Genomic DNA, 18717 nt, shown 5'->3' with positions numbered 1-18717 from the left:
TGGTTATGAAAACAATATAATAGGTTGCTGTAGGACTTCCCTAAAACAGTTACATCACAGTACAGTTTATATCAGCCAGTTCTGTTGCTAGTACTGCTTGTCAATCTGTGAATACCTGTGCAGTATATTTGTGCTGTCCAAGGCTTTATGCACACTGTTTTTTTGTAAAACACTTTCTCCTTACAGGAGAAAATCTGCGTTTTTCAAACCAGTTTAGCAGCATTTGATGTTTGGGCATTTATTGATTTAATTGGCCAGAATTTTAATTTAATCTGGCTATTGAAATTAATAAACGCTTAAGTGCTAAACACACAAACAATCAGTGCAATGTACACACTAGTATTAAGAAGTTAATGAAAAAAATTGCAAGCTGAACACTTAAGGTCTAGTCCACACTAGAATACTATATTAATAAGAAAAGAAGTGCAGCGCAATGACAAAATTAACAGTTCTAAAATTTCAATATGAAGTCTATATTGAAAGCATGAAACTGCACAGATGCCCATCAATTGGTGAATAGTGCTTGTAACATAGAAAACATCTAGGTGTACAAAGGTTTTCAGTCCTACCACGGAAAGCAAATGTGGCCGCTCAGCTTAAACAAATGACCCCTGAGCTAACATGCATGTCAGATCATGCTGTTCTCTGCAGGGGGTATACCTGGATAAAGGTGTAGTTGTTCTGTGATCTTGAAGGCCCCGAATATATGCAAAATTAAAAAGGAGATAAACGATGCTCTCTGTTTCAAACACCTTTTCTGAGAAAACTCTAAAATACACTTACAAAATCCAGCGCTTGGCTGTATGACTGTGAGAATGCTCAGTACAAGCTAATCCGAAGATAGCCACGGGTGACGTCAGCAACGTGGCTTCTCCTCTTGTATGGGTTACGTCCTGGGATGGACTTTGTTAGCGGAAGAGCTGAATTTTGTAATTGTATTTTTAATGTTTTCTTAAAAAAAGTGAAACTGAGAGCACTATTTCTCTCCTTCTTCATTTTGCATATATTTGGGGACTTTAATTTCACGAAACAATGGCATTTATATCCAGTTATACCCCATGTAGGGGACAGCATGATTTGACCTGCCTGTTAGCTCAGGGATTATTTGTTTAAGGTGAGCGGCCACATTTACTTTCGGTGGTGGGACTGAACCCCCTTGTATACCTAGATGTTTTATATGTCACATGCACTATTTACCAACTGACGGGCATCTATGCTGTTTCCTGCTTTCAATATAGATTTTATATGGACATTTTAGATCCTGCATAATTTTGGCAATGCATTTAGGCGCAGTTAGACGCTTTTAGCAGTTTTAAGTGTTTTTTCTGCCAGAACTCTGCTGCACCTGGACTCACTAGCAGTAAAGGGGAGTTTAGAGACAGGAAAATAAAAAATCTTGACGCCCCTAGGAGCAGCTGTAAAAGCATCCAGTGTGTGTGAGGCCTAACACTCAAAGAAGAACTCTACGCCACCACCATCTTTGAAATTCCAATGCATGCCTTCAGGCAGATTTACGCACACGCAGGGTTTCCCGCGCATGTGCAGACACCCTGAGATCCGTGACCTCCATGCCTGTGGTATCTTCCTTATGTGTGGGGCAAGATAAAATTCACTCTGTTGGCTCCCTCTTGTCCCTTATCTTTCGATTACAAAATTGAAAGAGCCAGGTGAAAAAATGACCGCAGGTCATTATTGTATAGGCTGGGAGTGCGATGTAATTCTTTTTCAGATGAGGTTGATTCATTTGTAACATGCTGTATGGGTTTTATATCTTATATTTTGAATGTGTATACATATAAATAAAAGATACTGTTTTTGTATATCTGTGCATGGGTGCCTTAAAAATCTGCTTGGTGCACAATATTGTTTTTGGTGTTTCTATTTAGTTTCTCTAAATAGGTTGTGGCACCTATTTAATGTAAGCCTCAATACAATTCTTTTACTGATATACAAGTAGATGAGGTGCAGAAGAGACAAATTGTACTAATCTATATAAACAGAGCCTGCAAGACAACGGCAATGACAGGTAATGTGCTATATACCTGGGTAGACGAAAAACCACCAGTGGGATTCTGCTGTTTTACAATCCAGGAGACCACCTTTGAAACATGTGTCATATCCTCGCCATTGATCTTGGGTTTGGATAACATAGCCATCAGGACATAGGCGGTCGTCTCAACTTCCAGTGATGGGGCTTTGCGGTAAGGGTCTCTTATAACTGCAGAGTTTTCTGAGGATTCTGGGCGATGCCAGTGGATTGTACCGTCTGGAATATTATATTTTTGTTAATGTTGACCATATTTGCCATTGATCAAGAGTTCATGAAGAAAGTTTTCTTGGATCACATGGTTTTAACCCACTAAATATATTGTATTGGAAATCAGAACACCAAGGTGAACATTGAATTTAAATGACAACTAAAAGTACAGGAATCATGATAAAATGATTAGGTTACTAACCTGCTGGCATCCAGTGGTTCCTTTCCATAACCTCAAACATCAATGAGCAATAAAACCCCTGAAACTCTTTTCCGCAAAATCGGACACTTGCTAGTAAAGAGCAGTGATTGGGGGTCAACTGCCTATTTTTTTTTATCACCCTCCAAACACAAATGTAGTCTAAGAATAAAGCATTTTTCATGGTACTGGTTCTTTAAGATATTGTTTCTCTAATCATTGTGTGTTGTGTATGCATATCTCAACCAATTAAATTCTAACTGTGATGTTTTAAAGTAGGTTACAAATTGAAAAGCATTGGATTGGTTGCCTTATACTTATACAATATCAGTTGCCCATCTGAGTTTATCTAACATGTAGGGCACACTTAAGCCCCGTACACACGTACTGATGGTCGGCATACAAATGTTCCTCTTTTCTCCCCGGGATGTCGGTGTCTGCTGAAAAGTGCAAAGACAGCACAAGGACAGCACAAGAATTTTGTCCGCCGACTGCAGAAGTGATGTCATGTAATGGTTAACTTTCCCTGTGTTTTCTATTTTCTGAGCATGCCCAGTCTTGCAAATCTGCGGTCTGTCGGCCGAATTGTGTACTGACAGGCGAACAATCGTCCGTTCTGGTGTCGGCATACAAAAATTTTCATGTTTGCAAGAAAGACTTTTGTCCGCGGATTGTGCGCAGACATCTGTCGGAGGCACCATACTAACACGCGTACAATCGGCAGATCCTTCGTCCACCGACGTTTGTATGCCGACGATCGGTACCTGTGTACGGGCCTTTAGTTCTGAAACCACATTCTCATACCTTGTTTGATGGCCTTGCCATCGAGGTCATGAAGGAGTCGGGCACGAAGTTCCAGTTTTCCAGCAAGTGTGAAAGCATACGCCATTAATGCTTCTGTGTAAAGGTCCATTTCATTACCTATAGCCCTCTCCAGGCAAACTAGGGCACCATTGACCACCAAGTGCTATGAAGAAAGATAGAAGTTTTTATTTTTTTCAAATTCATAGATTCTCAAATAAATCTATCAATAACTAAATGTAAGGTTTGGTTGGATCTGTTCTACAAGCCATCAAGTAACAATTGGTGGATTAAAGTGGAACAGGCACTTTCATAAATACTGGATTAGTACAAAGTTTCTAGTGCTGAGTATGACAAATCTAAGTACTTCTTTTCCATATGTATTGATTGTACCATTACCAGTGTGTTTATATCTCCTGATATAAAGGTTTTATATGCACATATTTTTTTAAACTTAAGCTTGGTTTTTGCAATTCACACAATCATTGCTAGCCAGTTATTATCATCTGGTTGTCTTTTACATTAGTTCTTTGTATCCTCATACCGTAACAGGCAACTTGATTTCCAACAGTGTGATGGTAATGTAGGCAGACAATGCTACTTCATTATTCACTCCTCCCTGAAAAAAACAAATACAAAAAAATATAAGTCTACAGAGCAGTTAGACCTCAGAATATGTGAACCTGCTTAGGTGTCACTTTGATGTGACTTCCCAGTTTTGCAGTTATAACCCTAAAAAATTTCTAAATAGCTGGCAGATGGGTAATGTTGATAAAGATAAAAAGACAAGGCGCCTCGTCTTCTTGTCTTTTTATCTTTATCACTTTCAGAGCAGCTTCTCCTCTCCAGTGCTGCCGAAGTGCAGTGTCTCACCTAAAGCCTGCTGTATTCCACGGAAGCGCCCATACAACAAACCCTTTTTCTCAGATGGGTAATGTTGCCCAAATTTATGTTTGAATTCATCAGATATATTTTCTTTTACAAATGTTTATTGGGAAGCTAACAAGCCAAGATAACATTTTGACAATTCCATATATCTAACTGACATGGACATACTGTATACACACTGGTCAACATTATACAGAAGTAGAAATAATATAATAATTCAATATAATAACAATGCCAAGTTTAAGATATGTTTGGAGAGGGTCCATAGTATTAGAGTCAACTATATGATATCATATGTCGATAGATGGATCTGGAGATCAGAGTATTGGTTTTCTTCCAGGTGTGACTAACGGGATATAAAATCCCAACCAAGATTTTGAAAATGTTGTGTGGGGAGAAGGATATTGCTCTAAGGTGGATGTTGGGACTAAGAAAAATGAAGGGATGAGTGGGGTTAAGAAAAAACAGCCGAAAAGAAGGTGGGGTAAGGTCTAAGTAGAATGTGTAGGGGTGGAGGAGAGGGAAAGGATGGGATGGAGTCCCAGGAGTTTAAAGTCCTGTAAAGTTAAAATCAAAAAATAAAAAAATAAAAATAATGCAATTGGACTTTATGGGCCATAAAAGGAGGGGTGCTGACAATCCAATGTATACAAAGTATAAATGTATTGAATATACAAAGATAAAATACAGATATCAAGAATAGGACAATACATAATGAACTATGTACTGTCTTATTCTGGATATCTGTATTTTATCTTTGTAGATTCAATAAATTTATACTTTGTATACATATTTTTGTCAGCACCCCTCCTTTTATGGCCCATAAAGTCCAATTTCATTATTTTTTTTTCTTTTTTCATATACAATTATGGATGAGGTCCTATTTGATTACAGGGATTTTTTGATGTAAAGTTAAAAAAGGATAACCGAGAATCCTCAAACCATGTGGGTTGGGAATAGGATATCCAAGGCCGCCAAATTAGGAGAAGTGTGGGTATCAATTGCTGTGAGTGTTTAGTTTATCATGGCATTGGTAAACATATATATATATGTGCTAAGTGTAACACTTCAGAGTATTTATTACATCTCTAAGTGATCACAGTATTCCCTTTGACAATGCATTCTTCTGTTTTGTTTTTTTCTGAATAAAGGAGCCATCATCTCATCGTAGGCAAATTCACCTGACTAGAGTACAAGGACTGTTAAGGTAATTGGTGGAGTTTTTTTTTTTTTTTAAATCATACAGTCGTTGTATATTGTGACATGTCTGAAATGTATTCATAGAAGAAAGTCCAGTTAAAAATAGAATTGCACTATGGTTGCACGACACTGCTTTAAAGGCAAATGTTCTTAGAATTCTTTTAGAGCATTTAAAGAACTAGCCTATTATAGACTTTTAGCAAAGAGGTAATTGTATTTATGCTAATGTAATACAAAGTATATTCAGGATAATGAGTTTGCAAATCATACTGAGCTTTCTAATGACATTGCACTGTTCGAATGCCTAAAGTAGAACTATAGGCAAATTATTATTATTTTTTCATTTTGGATAGAGCAAGGGAGGGTTATAATCCCTTTCAGATGTTTTTTTCTCCATCTATGTCCTGTTGTGAAGATTTCCCCTAATTTCTTGTCCCATAGACACACAGGAAGTGAGAGAAAATCTCTGAAAATTAAGGGAATCTCTTGGGGACCCCCAGGTCACCAGAACTGTTGTACCTATTGGAAGATTTCCCTGCTATGACTTAGTTATACTTTAAAACTGAATTCTAGACAAATATAAGACACAAATTATTGAAGCCCTGTAATTACTGGGGCGGGTTCAGGAGGACTCGAGCTTAGAGGGAGAGGGTTGTATAATGCTGGCTGTCATACTTAGGACATGCAGCACAGAAAAAAGAACTACTGCAGGAAATATATTTGCTTTTGAAGCTGATTATTGGGGCAAAAACTGGTTTTATTTTATCTTTTATTATGCTTTTCATTTTTATCTTATATTAATTATGCTATTCATTTTTATCTTCCTATTTGTGCCTGGAGTTCAGTTTTAAAGTCACCCTTTGTATATGAAATTTATTGGTATGAACAAGTCCTAACGAAATCGATATTAATAAACTACAGCAAAATGCTGAAGACCATATCCCGTAGGAACAAGCCTAAAACCCACATGTGAAGAATAATAGATGATGTGGTGGTATCAGTTGATATAAATTCCTGCTGCTTTATACTGTAGGCTAGTAGCAAGAATAAATTTTGTAAATGAGTTCAGTCACTAGTCTTTACAAGCAGACCCTAAGTGGGGATAGCACTTGTGATGATAATGTCTGATCAACCTAGTTGTATGTGTTTTTCATGCAATTTTGGCTCCAGTGCAAGTTTTACACAATTTTAGACAACTACTACTACTATAAATTGGGGGAAAATGCAACAAGTTGGCACGTACATGCGTTTCTAATGCATTTTTACAAAATCACTCGGATCGCATCAAAGTAACACAGGACCTTCCCCTGAGTCGCATCACAGCTACCCTTGCATTGATGTAAATGGGCACCATTGGAAACCATGTTATTTCCATTGTCAAGCAATTCTGTGTGACTCAAATCACATCAGAAATCGCATTAGTGTTAACCAGGAATAACAACCAGTTGTGAATTGTTTAGCAGACAGTTAAAAGGAATCCACATTCCTGTCTTAGTCTCTCAAAATCTATTCAAATTTAATAAATCCTGATTTGAGCCAAAACAGCGAGTTTACTACATGCCAGATATAGTTTTCAGGCCTTTCCTGCCCACTTTTATATACAAGTCCAAATGTTTACAGGTAGGTCTTCTCATGCGGGGGATTCTCACCATCACTATGAATCAAACAAAACATTCAGCCTCCTGGATCTCCTGTGGCAGATTTACAGCTCTGAGTACCTCTTCAGGGTCTTTCTGAACATAAGTAACTTTTTGGTCCTCTTGACCATGAAACACATCCCAGTGTTTATGCACAGACGGTGCACCTCAACTCAGCGTCTTCCTTACAGCTTCCTAGGGCTCTGTCCCTCATGGACTCTCTCTCAGGCTCTGACCTTGCTCTTTCCTGATCTGGACACCATGGTACACACCAGCACCTCTCACGGCTCCCTTAACACACTGACCTCCTCAAGGGGATGTGGCTCTGATAGATAACCCCAGGAGTGCCTGCTGATAGAACCTTTCATTGATTCTCTAAATGCTCTAAATAAGAACTTAAATATCATAGTGCCTCTTTGAAGAACTATACTTTATTTCAACTTTTGTTTTTTTCCTGTTTGTTGTGACAGCGAGTTTCACAGACATTTCATAACCACTTGCCAACCAGCCACTGTGTATATACTGCGGGAAAGTGATGTACCTGTACGTCATTTCGTTCAATAGCCACCAGATGGCGCGATCGTGTTATTGGCCATCACCCACGGTCGGGAAGAGGCAGAACAGTGATCTGCCTATGTAAACAAGGCAGATCGCCGTTCTGCAAGGGGACAAGATGGAGATCTCGTGTTCCTGCTAAGCAGGATCTCTGTTTTTCCCCAATTAGTAAACCCCCCCACAGTTAGTAAGCACCCCATATTTTTTAGTACTGATAACTATTAGTGTCACTGGTTCCCAAAAAGTGTAAAAGGTGTCAGATGTCCAATTTGTCCACTGCAATGTCGCAATCCCGCTAGAAATCGCTGATTAGTAGTAAAAAAAATAAATAAAAATTCCATAAAAATGTCCCATAGTTTATGGACGCTATAACTTTTGCCCAAACCAATTAATATACACTTACTGGGTTTTGTTTATCAAAAATATGTAGCAAAATACATATTGGCCTAAACTGATGAAAAAAATTCGAGATTTTTTTTATTGTGTTTTATAGAAAGTAAAAAAATATAGTTTTTTTTTTTTTTTTCAAAATGGTTCCACTTTTTTTTGTTTATAGCACAAAAAATAAAAACTGCAGAGGTGATTAAATACCACCAAAAGAAAGCTCTATTTGTGGGGAAAAAAGGACCTTAATTTTATTTGGGCATCGTATGACCATGCAATTGTCAGTTAAATGGACGCAGTGCCGTATCGCAAAAAATGGCCTCCGGGTTCAGCTCCTCTCTGACTCTTTAGGCCCTCAGGTCAACCACCTGAGGCTGAATGGCAACTTCTACAGAGGAGGGGCAGCCGCCCCCTCCCTTCAGGACCCTGCTTTCCAGCAAAAAAGGCCTCTAGCACGTGTCCTTGGCATTTATAAAGTATCCCAGCATGCACAGAGGCACATTCCTCTGCCAATCAACAGGGCTGTACTAAATGCCCGTGCACTTGTTTGTCATGTTTCCTCCCCACTGTCCAATATGCCTCCCTACTGGACCAGTGTGAAACACTTCAGACAAACTGAGCTGCACCTGAGCACCATGAGCAGACCTCACTAGCAGATCCTGCTCTCTGGTAGGCAGAGAACAATATATATTTGCCTTGCAATCTCTCTGGTAAGCAGAAAAGATCCAAAACTATAATCTCTCTTTGGCACCTATCTAGGAGGGTGCTACACCCCTATCAAATATAAAATAATAAACTGGGTCCCATCTGTCAATTGGCACTCAAATCCTTGCACTATTTATTAAATGATGTCCTTTTTCTGCAACAACCCTCTGTTCCCCATTGCCACCCTTACCTTTAAAGCATTATTAAAGAGTTGTCCTATGTTATGGAAGCAGCCAGTGTCTTTCTGTCTCTGCAAAAGCCATGTCAAGCTTTCTGATATTTGTTTTGGGTCAATGTAAATGTGCGACTGAGCCTTGGAGAAGGATCTGAGAACGAACGCTGTTAGCCTGAAAAAAAAACAAAAACAAAACTGTTATTCTGCTCTGTTCTCCAGTGGTAAATTGTCAATGTAGGGTACATTACGAGGATCACTCAGCTGACTGGCTCACATGTCTGTCCCTTTCAGCCTGAGGGCTGCCTCACAGGTCTACTGAAAGCTGAAACAAAGACAGATTCTGGTACTTCCTGTAGACCAGCTGCATTTTCCAATACATAAAGAATATACAGTATGTCTGGTCTTTTTTATTTGCCTGAAGTTCCCCTTTAAACAAAGCTAACAGAGTTTCTTTATAACAATACATTTTTTTCCCCATCTCCAAGTGTCCATACCAAGTGTTTCCTTGTCCAAACCGAGGTCCAAAAGCACTGTAAGAGCCATCATGGTGTTTGTAAATCAGCTGCTTCTGATATCCTGTGAAATGAAAGGAAAATAAATACCATCACATTTCACTGTTTATATCTGATGCTTTAGCTTTAAAAGAGAAGTATGGACAAAAAAAAAAAAAAAAAAAAAAAACCTTTATACTCCTCTAGGGGAATGCAGCATTGATTCGATGCTACATCTGTCGCCCGCCAGCTCTGCACTGAGAACTGAGCGATCAAACACTGCTGATCGCTCAGTTCTCCCCCTTCACTCTGAGCAGAGAGCCGGGAACTGTTAGTCACAGGCTCTCTGCTCTGGCCTGTGGAGGGGGTGGGAGGTGCTGGCTCAGGCTCTCAGGCATCTGGGTGGATCCCGACTTGCTCAGGATCTTTCCAGAGCCTAGACTGGCTCTGTGACGTGAGCCGAACCTAGACTTTAGCCCGCTGTAGCTGAAAACAGGTCACAGGAGTGCAGAACTAAGTGCACCCACATGACCTGAAGGAGAAATATACTCAAAATAGCTTTGGCTATACTTCTCCTTTTTTTAAAGTAGATCTAAAAAGTGCCTATACTATACTATAAGGCTGTTGTACAACCCTTCTTAACAAGGATTTCTCCAGAGGTTGCTATGGGTTCCATGAGCAATACCAGTTGACATCTTGCCTGATGGTGTCCAGCACCAATATCATTCTACAGCAATGTGGAACGAGTAGAACTGGTTTACCACTGCCACCAATAATCATGTTAGCTATCTGTAAGGGGAGCATTCTCTCCACTGTCCCCAAAGTTTAGGGACACTAAACTGACCACCACAGTAATGGTTATTCTCACTGACTAGTAGTGGAACAGGACCTAATGGAACTTAAGAGCTCCAAGCGCTTTGCTCACGATTACGGTGTGGCCCCACTGATTTGAAAAGGTGAGACTGACAGATCGTACCATCTGTCAAGTCAACATGCCGCAATAAGTTTGTAAACAGCCCCCTCTAGCTGTATGATAGGCTTTAGGTGGACCATTTGGAGGTAGGTTCCCTGGGACCTAAAAACTATTTTAAGGGTTCCTCCATGGTGGAAGGGTTGAGGAATGCTGCTATAGGATAAGTCACATGAGACAAAAAAAGTAAATAATCAAATATTTGTCCAGGAATAATGGAATATCATTGGTCACATGGTCTCCACTAGAGATAATTGGTGAATGGATGTTCAACCAGAGCCTACAGCTTACAGTGAAGAGTTTTTGGTATTAAATTTAATGTAAACCTATGCTCTTGCAAACAGTAAGGTCAGCCATTTATTGAGTGGAAGCAATAGTTCAGGCTTATGGTCAGATTAACCGCTTGCCGACCAGGCACCAAAGTTTTACTGTGGCAGGTCGGCTCTGTCCCACAAAACGACGTACCGCTAGTGTAAACGCGGCAACCGCTGTTCTGTCAGTAATGAACACAGGGATCCTGTTTTCCTCCTATTTAGGAACGCAGGTCTCTGTGTTCATTCAGCAAGCCCACCGCCCACACACTTAGAAAGTACCCCCTATGGACAAATTTAACCATTTGATCGCCCCTGGTGTTAGCCCCCTCCCTGCCAGTGTCATTATTACAGTGCATATTTTTGGCACTGATTACTGTAGTAATGTCACTGGTCCCATCAAAAGTGTCAAAAATGTCAGTTAGGTGTCTGATCTGTCCGCCGCAATGTTGCAGTCCCGCTAAAAATCGCTGATCGCCGCCATTGCTAGTAAAAAAATAAAAAAAATTAAAAAATCTTTCCCCTAGTTTGTAGACGCGATAACTTTTGCGCAAACCAATCAATATACACTTATGGGATTTTTGTTTTACCAATAATATGTAGCAGAATACACATTGGCCTAAATTGATGAAAAAATGAGATTTAAATTTTTTTTTATTGGGAATGTTATACAGCAGAAAGTGAAAAATATTGTGTTTTTTCATAACTGTCGCTGTTTTTATTTAAATCGCAAAAAATAAAAATCGCAGAGGTGATACTATACCACCAAAAGAAAGCTCTATTTGTGGGGACAAAAAAGGGAATCAATTTTATTTGGGTACAGTGTTGCACAAGAGCGCAATTTTCATTTAAAATAACGCAGTGCCGTATCGCAAAAAATGGCCTGGTCATTAAGGGGGTAAAATCTTACGGTCCAGAAGTGGTTAAAGTATCTGTTCTTGGACTTTACAGTCCCAAGACTAATGGTTACAAAATATACTATTGTCCATACTATACATTATGACATTCTATCACCATAACAGCAAGGAATAAAAAGGTGGACTAAGACGAGATATGACCAATGGGCTACAAAAATAATCTAGCCGTGTTTGTATGAGAAAGCAGGAGAAGTAAATAATTAAAGAGGAACTCCTGAGTCTACTAGAAAATGGGATATTGATTTAATATGAGGAGCTGCTGAAATCACAGAGAACTGAATATGTAGTTCAAAATTTAAACCCCTAAAAAACTGTGGCAGGGAAAGTTTCTCCTGCATCATGGGAACTAAGCTGATTTTTGTCTGGTTCAAGCAAATCTAAAACCTGCTCCAAGGTAAGAAGTGTGCGCATACAGATTCTCGTTTTTAAAATTTTTCCACCTGTGCTTATGTGTTGGAGAGGATTGCTAACCCCCCAAAAATCCATGTGCTTTTTTTTTTTCGCAGAAAGTGCTGTTTTTATATTTCCCTGGATCGTGTTAGGTGGAGTTCTTCTTTAAGTGTGTTTTCCCATGTTTTTACAAATAAAGATCAGATGTTTAACACAGGAAGGCAATACATTTTTATAACAAATACAGAAGAAAAGAAGGATTAGTCATGTACTGAAGTCCCAAGCAGCAATTTTCAGATGTGCTGCCCTCTCACCTGTGCTCAGGTAGCTCAAGGCTTTTGATTTGAGCTCTGGGGTCAGCTGACCGGTATTATTGAGGTACTCCAAAATGAAGATATTGGGGGTAAAAAGGGCGATATTCTGTTCCCCACATCCAGACGGCATCTTTAGCAGATTACCTAAATTCTGCATTGCTGTTCCCATGATATCACCTAAAATAGATATACAAAAACATAAGGCTATTTATTAATACCATAAATCTTTGTACGCTGCACCATTCACATACTATACTCTGTCATAGCAATTGTAAACACTGTATGATTTACTCACCAATCGCAGAGAAGTAGGCACGTTGAGAACCTTCCACTATCGGGCTTGGGAGCTTCAGGGAAATTGCTTCTGTTATCTCAGCGCCTGTATATAAATATTAAATTAATAAAATTTAAATTTAAAAAATGATAATAAACCTCAAAATACATGAATAAATGTAGTGGCATACCCTATCGTGGCTTTCTGTTTCCAGTTTTGTTCACTGTCTACAGTATTACCAGCCTCTGAAGGTTTCCTCTGATGGGGTTCTGACATGCGTACACCTGCCACCTGGTGCCTTGCGTGTTGGATGCATGCACATTAAGAGCTGCTGCCACTGCTTGCAGCTGGTACATGCACAGTAGGAGCAGTCCAGTCTGTCATTGCTCTGCTTCTCTGGAAAAGCGGAGGGGCTACTGACTCTGTCTGGCCAGCACATGTCCAATAGGGGGTGCTGACGTTGTTTGCAGCTGGTGCATGTCCAGTAGGGGCTACTATATGTTGGTGCTCTTGCACTGTGACCAGCTGGAGTGTAAGGGGTGCTGACACTGTCTGACCAGCTCATATTCAGTAAGGGCTGCTGTTTGAAAACTGGTGCTGTGCATGCGCAGTAGGGGCACACTGAGACTTTGGCCAGCCAGTGCAGTACTATCTGTTCTTAAGCACATGCTCACCTACCCTGCAAAGCCAGCATTGTTCTGCTGCATTAAAACGCTTGAGTAACCCATCCTGTGCTCCATGTCATTTTCTCTTCTAATGCTAAAGGGAGCCCTGATGCCTGTTCCAGGTTCAGGCAGACAGCCCCCCCCCCTCCCCAACTGATGATGCACATAAGCTCGGACCACTGGCCGCTGTGTGTCCCTGCCAGGGCTGCTGATATGGGGGGACCACCAGTCCTCTTGTAGGGGGCCCCAGCACACAGAGGGGGGCCCACACAGGGATTGGGATTAGTAATGCACGACAATTGCAGAACTCTTCCTCCAGCAGCTAAAAGCTGGTCTCTACCCCTCTCCGTGTTGCCAGCTTTTATCTGCTGAAAAAGAGACAGTCGTTCCTCACTAATCCCCCTCCCTGTGTGCCCCCCCCCCCTCCCAGTGCTGGCTCTAATGTTAGCTCTGCTCCTAAGTCTGTTATCTCTTTAACTTTATTTCTCTCCTTCTGTCTCTCTGATCCCTGAGCCCCAACTGCCCAGCCTGTATAGATTTAACAGGAATTCTGTGAGTTATGTTGTATTTGTGTCTGCTAATAATGATTTTATTGTATTTTTATGGAAATATAGTTTTAATATTTTCTTGGGGGGGGGGGGCCCTGTCAGGTAGTTTGTATGGGGCCCTGCAATTTCTATCAGCAGCCCTGGTCCTACAGCCTCCTAGCATATGTGGTGTGAATATCCCAGGAGGCTTTAGAGAGCAGTAGATGTCATTCTCATCTAGGCAAGAATGGCCGCTTGTGGCAGGAGGGACTAAAAAAATTTTAAGTAGAAATACAAAAAAAAATGTTGCTGTTTTAGAGTGTGGAGTGGTGAGGAGTGTAATGATGTCTAGTGTATAAATTGAGTGAAGGTTTGCTTTAAACATTGCGTGTCTCAAATGAACTGGAATATTTACCTATAGAAATATTATAAAACATACCTTTACCGCAGACCATGGATGAGTGTGTCTCCTCTTTTTCAAATCCTTCGGGCTACAAATTAAACACAAATCTTTGTTATATTGTGCTTGCTTATACTTTTGGAGCATGTTGTCTGATGGGAGAATATTCATAGGCATGCTTACAATCAGTGCTGTATTTTGGCCTAGGCCGACAAGGCCCAGGCCTAGGGCGGCACTTTGCAGGGGGGCAGCCCCCCCCTCCACCTGAGACTATTGGCCACTGGTTGCTAGAGCCGCCTCTCTCACCCCCTCTCTCTCTCACCCCCCTTCTCTCTCTCTCTCTCTCTCTCTCTCATCCCTCTCTCTCTCTCTTACCCCTCTCTCTCACCCCCTCTCTCTCTCTCCCTCCCTCACCCACCCCCTCTCTCTCTCCCACACCCTCTCACCCCCCCTCTCTTGAGATCTCAGGAGTTCATGCTGAGACTTTTAGTCCTTCAATTTTGGAGGGACTCACATCCGTTAAAAAGGAAGGAGTGGGGAAAATTTACTTTGGAGGGGGAGAGGGAGCGCCCAATTTTAGTCTTGCCTAGGGCAGCACAAAACCACTGCTTACCAGTGGCGGCCCGTGCATAGGGGGCGCCAGGGCGCCGCCCCCCTACCCCTAAAAAAAAGAAAAAAAAAAAAGAAAAAAAAAAACAAAACGAACAAATAAAGTTGTTCAAAAAAAAAAATTGGGTTCGCCGGCCTGAACCCAAGGAACTGGTGGCTGGGGGGGGGGGGGGGGGTTACGTCCCAGAAGAGGCGCCGATTGGCTGCCTTCTGGGGGGGTAGGGGGGTATCCTGGGCGCAAGTCTTTGCGGTTGGACACCCCCACTTTCTGATATCCTGGCTGTGATTGGTCCAGTCTACAGCCTGGACCAATCATCATCCAGGATATCGCTGACGTCGCAATGGGGGCGGTGCCGGTGCATGCGTCAGTCACTCACCGTCACCGCCGCTCAGAGAAGAGGAGAGGCCGCCCGCCGGTTCCCGCAGCCGAGACGACGAGGGAGAAGGACCCGCCGCAGAAGAGGAGGAAGAAGCTGAGCCGCACCGCCGCCAGGTAAGTTTGAACGGAGCACGCACGCTGACACTCTGCAATCATTGGGGGACAATGCTGGCGCTCTGCAATCATTGGGGGACAATGCTGTGGCACTCTGCAATCATTGGGGGACAATGCTGGCGCTCTGCAATCATTGGGGGACAATGCTGGCGCTCTGCAATCATTGGGGTACAATGCTGGCGCTCTGCAATCATTGGGGTACAATGCTGGCACTCTGCAATCATTGGGGTACAATGCTGGCACTCTGCAATCATTGGGGGACAATGCTGGCACTCTGCAATCATTGGGGGACAATGCTGGCGCTCTGCAATCATTGGGGTACAATGCTGGCACTCTGCAATCATTGGGGTACAATGCTGTGGGCACTCTGCAATCATTGGGGGACAATGCTGTGGGCACTCTGCAATCATTGGGGGACAATGCTGGCGCTCTGCAATCATTGGGGGACAATGCTGGTGCTCTGCAATCATTGGGGGACAAAGCTGTGGCGCTCTGCAATCATTGGGGGACAATGCTGTGGCGCTCTGCAATCATTGGGGGACAATGCTGTGGCGCTCTGCAATCATTGGGGTACAATGCTGGTGCTCTGCAATCATGGGGTACAATGCTGGCACTCTGCAATCATTGGGGGACAATGCTGGCGCTCTGCAATCATTGGGGTACAATGCTGGCACTCTGCAATCATTGGGGGACAATGCTGGCGCTCTGCAATCATTGGGGGACAATGCTGGCACTCTGCAATCATTGGGGGACAATGCTGGCGCTCTGCAATCATTGGGGGACAATGCTGGCGCTCTGCAATCATTGGGGTACAATGCTGGCACTCTGCAATCATTGGGGGACAAAGCTGTGGCGCTCTGCAATCATTGGGGGACAATGCTGTGGCGCTCTGCAATCATTGGGGGACAATGCTGTGGCGCTCTGCAATCATTGGGGTACAATGCTGGCGCTCTGCAATCATTGGGGTACAATGCTGGCACTCTGCAATCATTGGGGGACAATGCTGGCGCTCTGCAATCATTGGGGTACAATGCTGGCACTCTGCAATCATTGGGGTACAATGCTGTGGGCACTCTGCAATCATTGGGGGACAATGCTGGCGCTCTGCAATCATTGGGGGACAATGCTGGCGCTCTGCAATCATTGGGGGACAAAGCTGTGGCGCTCTGCAATCATTGGGGGACAATGCTGTGGCGCTCTGCAATCATTGGGGGACAATGCTGTGGCGCTCTGCAATCATTGGGGGACAATGCTGTGGCGCTCTGCAATCATTGGGGTACAATGCTGTGGCGCTCTGCAATCATTGGGGGACAAAGCTGTGGCACTCTGCAATCATTGGGGGACAAAGCTGTGGCGCTCTGCAATCATTGGGGGACAATGCTGTGGCGCTCTGCAATCATTGGGGGACAATGCTGTGGCGCTCTGCAATCACTGGGGGACAATGCTGTGGCGCTCTGCAATCATTGGGGGACAATGCTGTGGCGCTCTGCAATCATTGGGGGACAATGCTGGCGCTCTGCAATCATTGGGGGACAATGCTGTGGCACTCTGCAATCATTGGGGGGCAATGCTGGCACTCTGCAATCATTGGGGGACAATGCTGTGGCGCTCTGCAATCATTGGGGGACAAAGCTGTGGCACTCTGCAATCATTGGGGGACAAAGCTGTGGCGCTCTGCAATCATTGGGGGACAATGCTGTGGCGCTCTGCAATCATTGGGGGACAATGCTGTGGCGCTCTGCAATCATTGGGGGACAATGCTGTGGCGCACTCTGCAATCATTGGGGACAATGCTGTGGCGCTCTGCAATCATTGGGGGACAATGCTGTGGCACTCTGCAATCATTGGGGGACAATGCTGTGGCGCTCTGCAATCATTGGGGGACAATGCTGTGGCGCTCTGCAATCATTGGGGGACAATGCTGTGGCGCTCTGCAATCATTGGGGGACAATGCTGTGGCGCTCTGCAATCATTGGGGGACAAAGCTGTGGCGCTCTGCAATCATTGGGGGACAACGCTGGCGCTCTGCAATCATTGGGGGACAATGCTGTGGCGCTCTGCAATCATTGGGGACAATGCTGTGGCGCTCTGCAGTGATTGGGGACAATGCTGTGGCGCTCTGCAATCATTAAGGGACAATGCTGTGGCGCTCTGCAATCATTGGGGGACAATGCTGCGGCGCTCTTCAATCATTGGGGTACAATGCTGTGGCACTCTGCAGTGATTGGGGTACAATGCTGTGGCGCTCTGCAATCATTGGGGTACAATGCTGTGGCACCGTGCAATCATTGGGGTACAATGCTGTGGCGCACTCTGCAATCATTGGGGACAATGCTGTGGTGCTCTGCAGTGATTGGGGACAATGCTGTGGCGCTCTGCATTGAAAGGGGCTCACACGCTGAACTCTGCATTGATGGGGGCACAGCACAGTTGCATTGAAGGGGGCATGCACGCTGAACTCTGCATTGTGGGGGCACAGCACAGTGTTCATTGCATTGAAGGGGGCACAGCACAGTTGCATTGAAGGGGGCATGCACGCTGAACTCTGCATTGTTGGGGCACAGCACAGAGTTCATTGCATTGAAGGGGGCACAGTGTTTATTGCATTGAAGGGGGCACAGCACAGTGTTCATTGCATTGTGGGGGCACAGCACAGTGTTCATTGCATTGAAGGGGGCACAGCACAGTGTTTATTGCATTGAAGGGGGCACAGCACAGTGTTTATTGCATTGAAGGGGGCACAGCACAGTGTTTATTGCATTGAAGGGGGCACAGCACAGTGTTGCATTGAAGGGGGCATGCACGCTGAACTCTGCATTGTTGGGGCACAGCACAGTGTTCATTGCATTGAAGGGGACATAGCACAGGGTTTATTGCATTGAAGGGGGCACAGCACAGTGTTTATTGCATTGAAGGGGGCACAGCACATTGTTCATTGCATTGAAGGGGGCACAGCACAGTTGCATTGAAGGGGGCATGCACGCTGAACTCTGCATTGTGGGGGCACAGCACAGTGTTTATTGCATTGAAGGGGGCACAGCACAGTGTTTATTGCATTGAAGGGGGCACAGCACAGTGTTGCATTGAAGGGGGCATGCACGCTGAACTCTGCATTGTTGGGGCACAGCACAGTGTTCATTGCATTGAAGGGGACATAGCACAGGGTTTATTGCATTGAAGGGGGCACAGCACAGTGTTTATTGCATTGAAGGGGGCACAGCACATTGTTCATTGCATTGAAGGGGGCACAGCACAGTTGCATTGAAGGGGGCATGCACGCTGAACTCTGCATTGTGGGGGCACAGCACAGTGTTTATTGCATTGAAGGGGGCATAGCACAGTGTTTATTGCATTGAAGGGGGCACAGCACAATGTTCATTGCATTGAAGGGGGCACGCACGCTGAACTCTGCATTGAAGGGGGCATGTACACTGGTCTCTGCATTGAAAGGGGGCATGTACGCTGGTCACTGCATTGAAAGGGGGCATATACCATCTCCTGTACCATGACCTGTGACATGCCTTTACCATACCTGTGCCATGCCTATACCATCAC

General features: G+C 43.6%; 1 protein-coding gene across 1 annotated transcript in view; it reads right to left on the bottom strand.

The window, feature by feature from the left end:
* Positions 1 to 18717, bottom strand: part of A2M (alpha-2-macroglobulin) — a gene marked incomplete at its 5' end in the record, with an annotated part of 182584 nt that overhangs the window by 31404 nt on the left and 132463 nt on the right. The window contains 8 exons of the mRNA XM_082267710.1: positions 2043 to 2266; positions 3261 to 3423; positions 3802 to 3876; positions 8817 to 8973; positions 9296 to 9377; positions 12195 to 12371; positions 12490 to 12573; positions 14100 to 14151. Coding sequence (XP_082123836.1) covers positions 2043 to 2266; positions 3261 to 3423; positions 3802 to 3876; positions 8817 to 8973; positions 9296 to 9377; positions 12195 to 12371; positions 12490 to 12573; positions 14100 to 14151 — 1014 coding nt within the window. The remainder of the gene's footprint in view (positions 1 to 2042; positions 2267 to 3260; positions 3424 to 3801; positions 3877 to 8816; positions 8974 to 9295; positions 9378 to 12194; positions 12372 to 12489; positions 12574 to 14099; positions 14152 to 18717) is intronic.

This window comes from Pelophylax lessonae, assembly GCF_965119305.1.
Source record: "Pelophylax lessonae genome assembly, chromosome: 9".
Lineage (NCBI taxonomy): Eukaryota > Metazoa > Chordata > Amphibia > Anura > Ranidae > Pelophylax > Pelophylax lessonae.
This window is presented reverse-complemented; position numbering and strand designations above follow the sequence as displayed.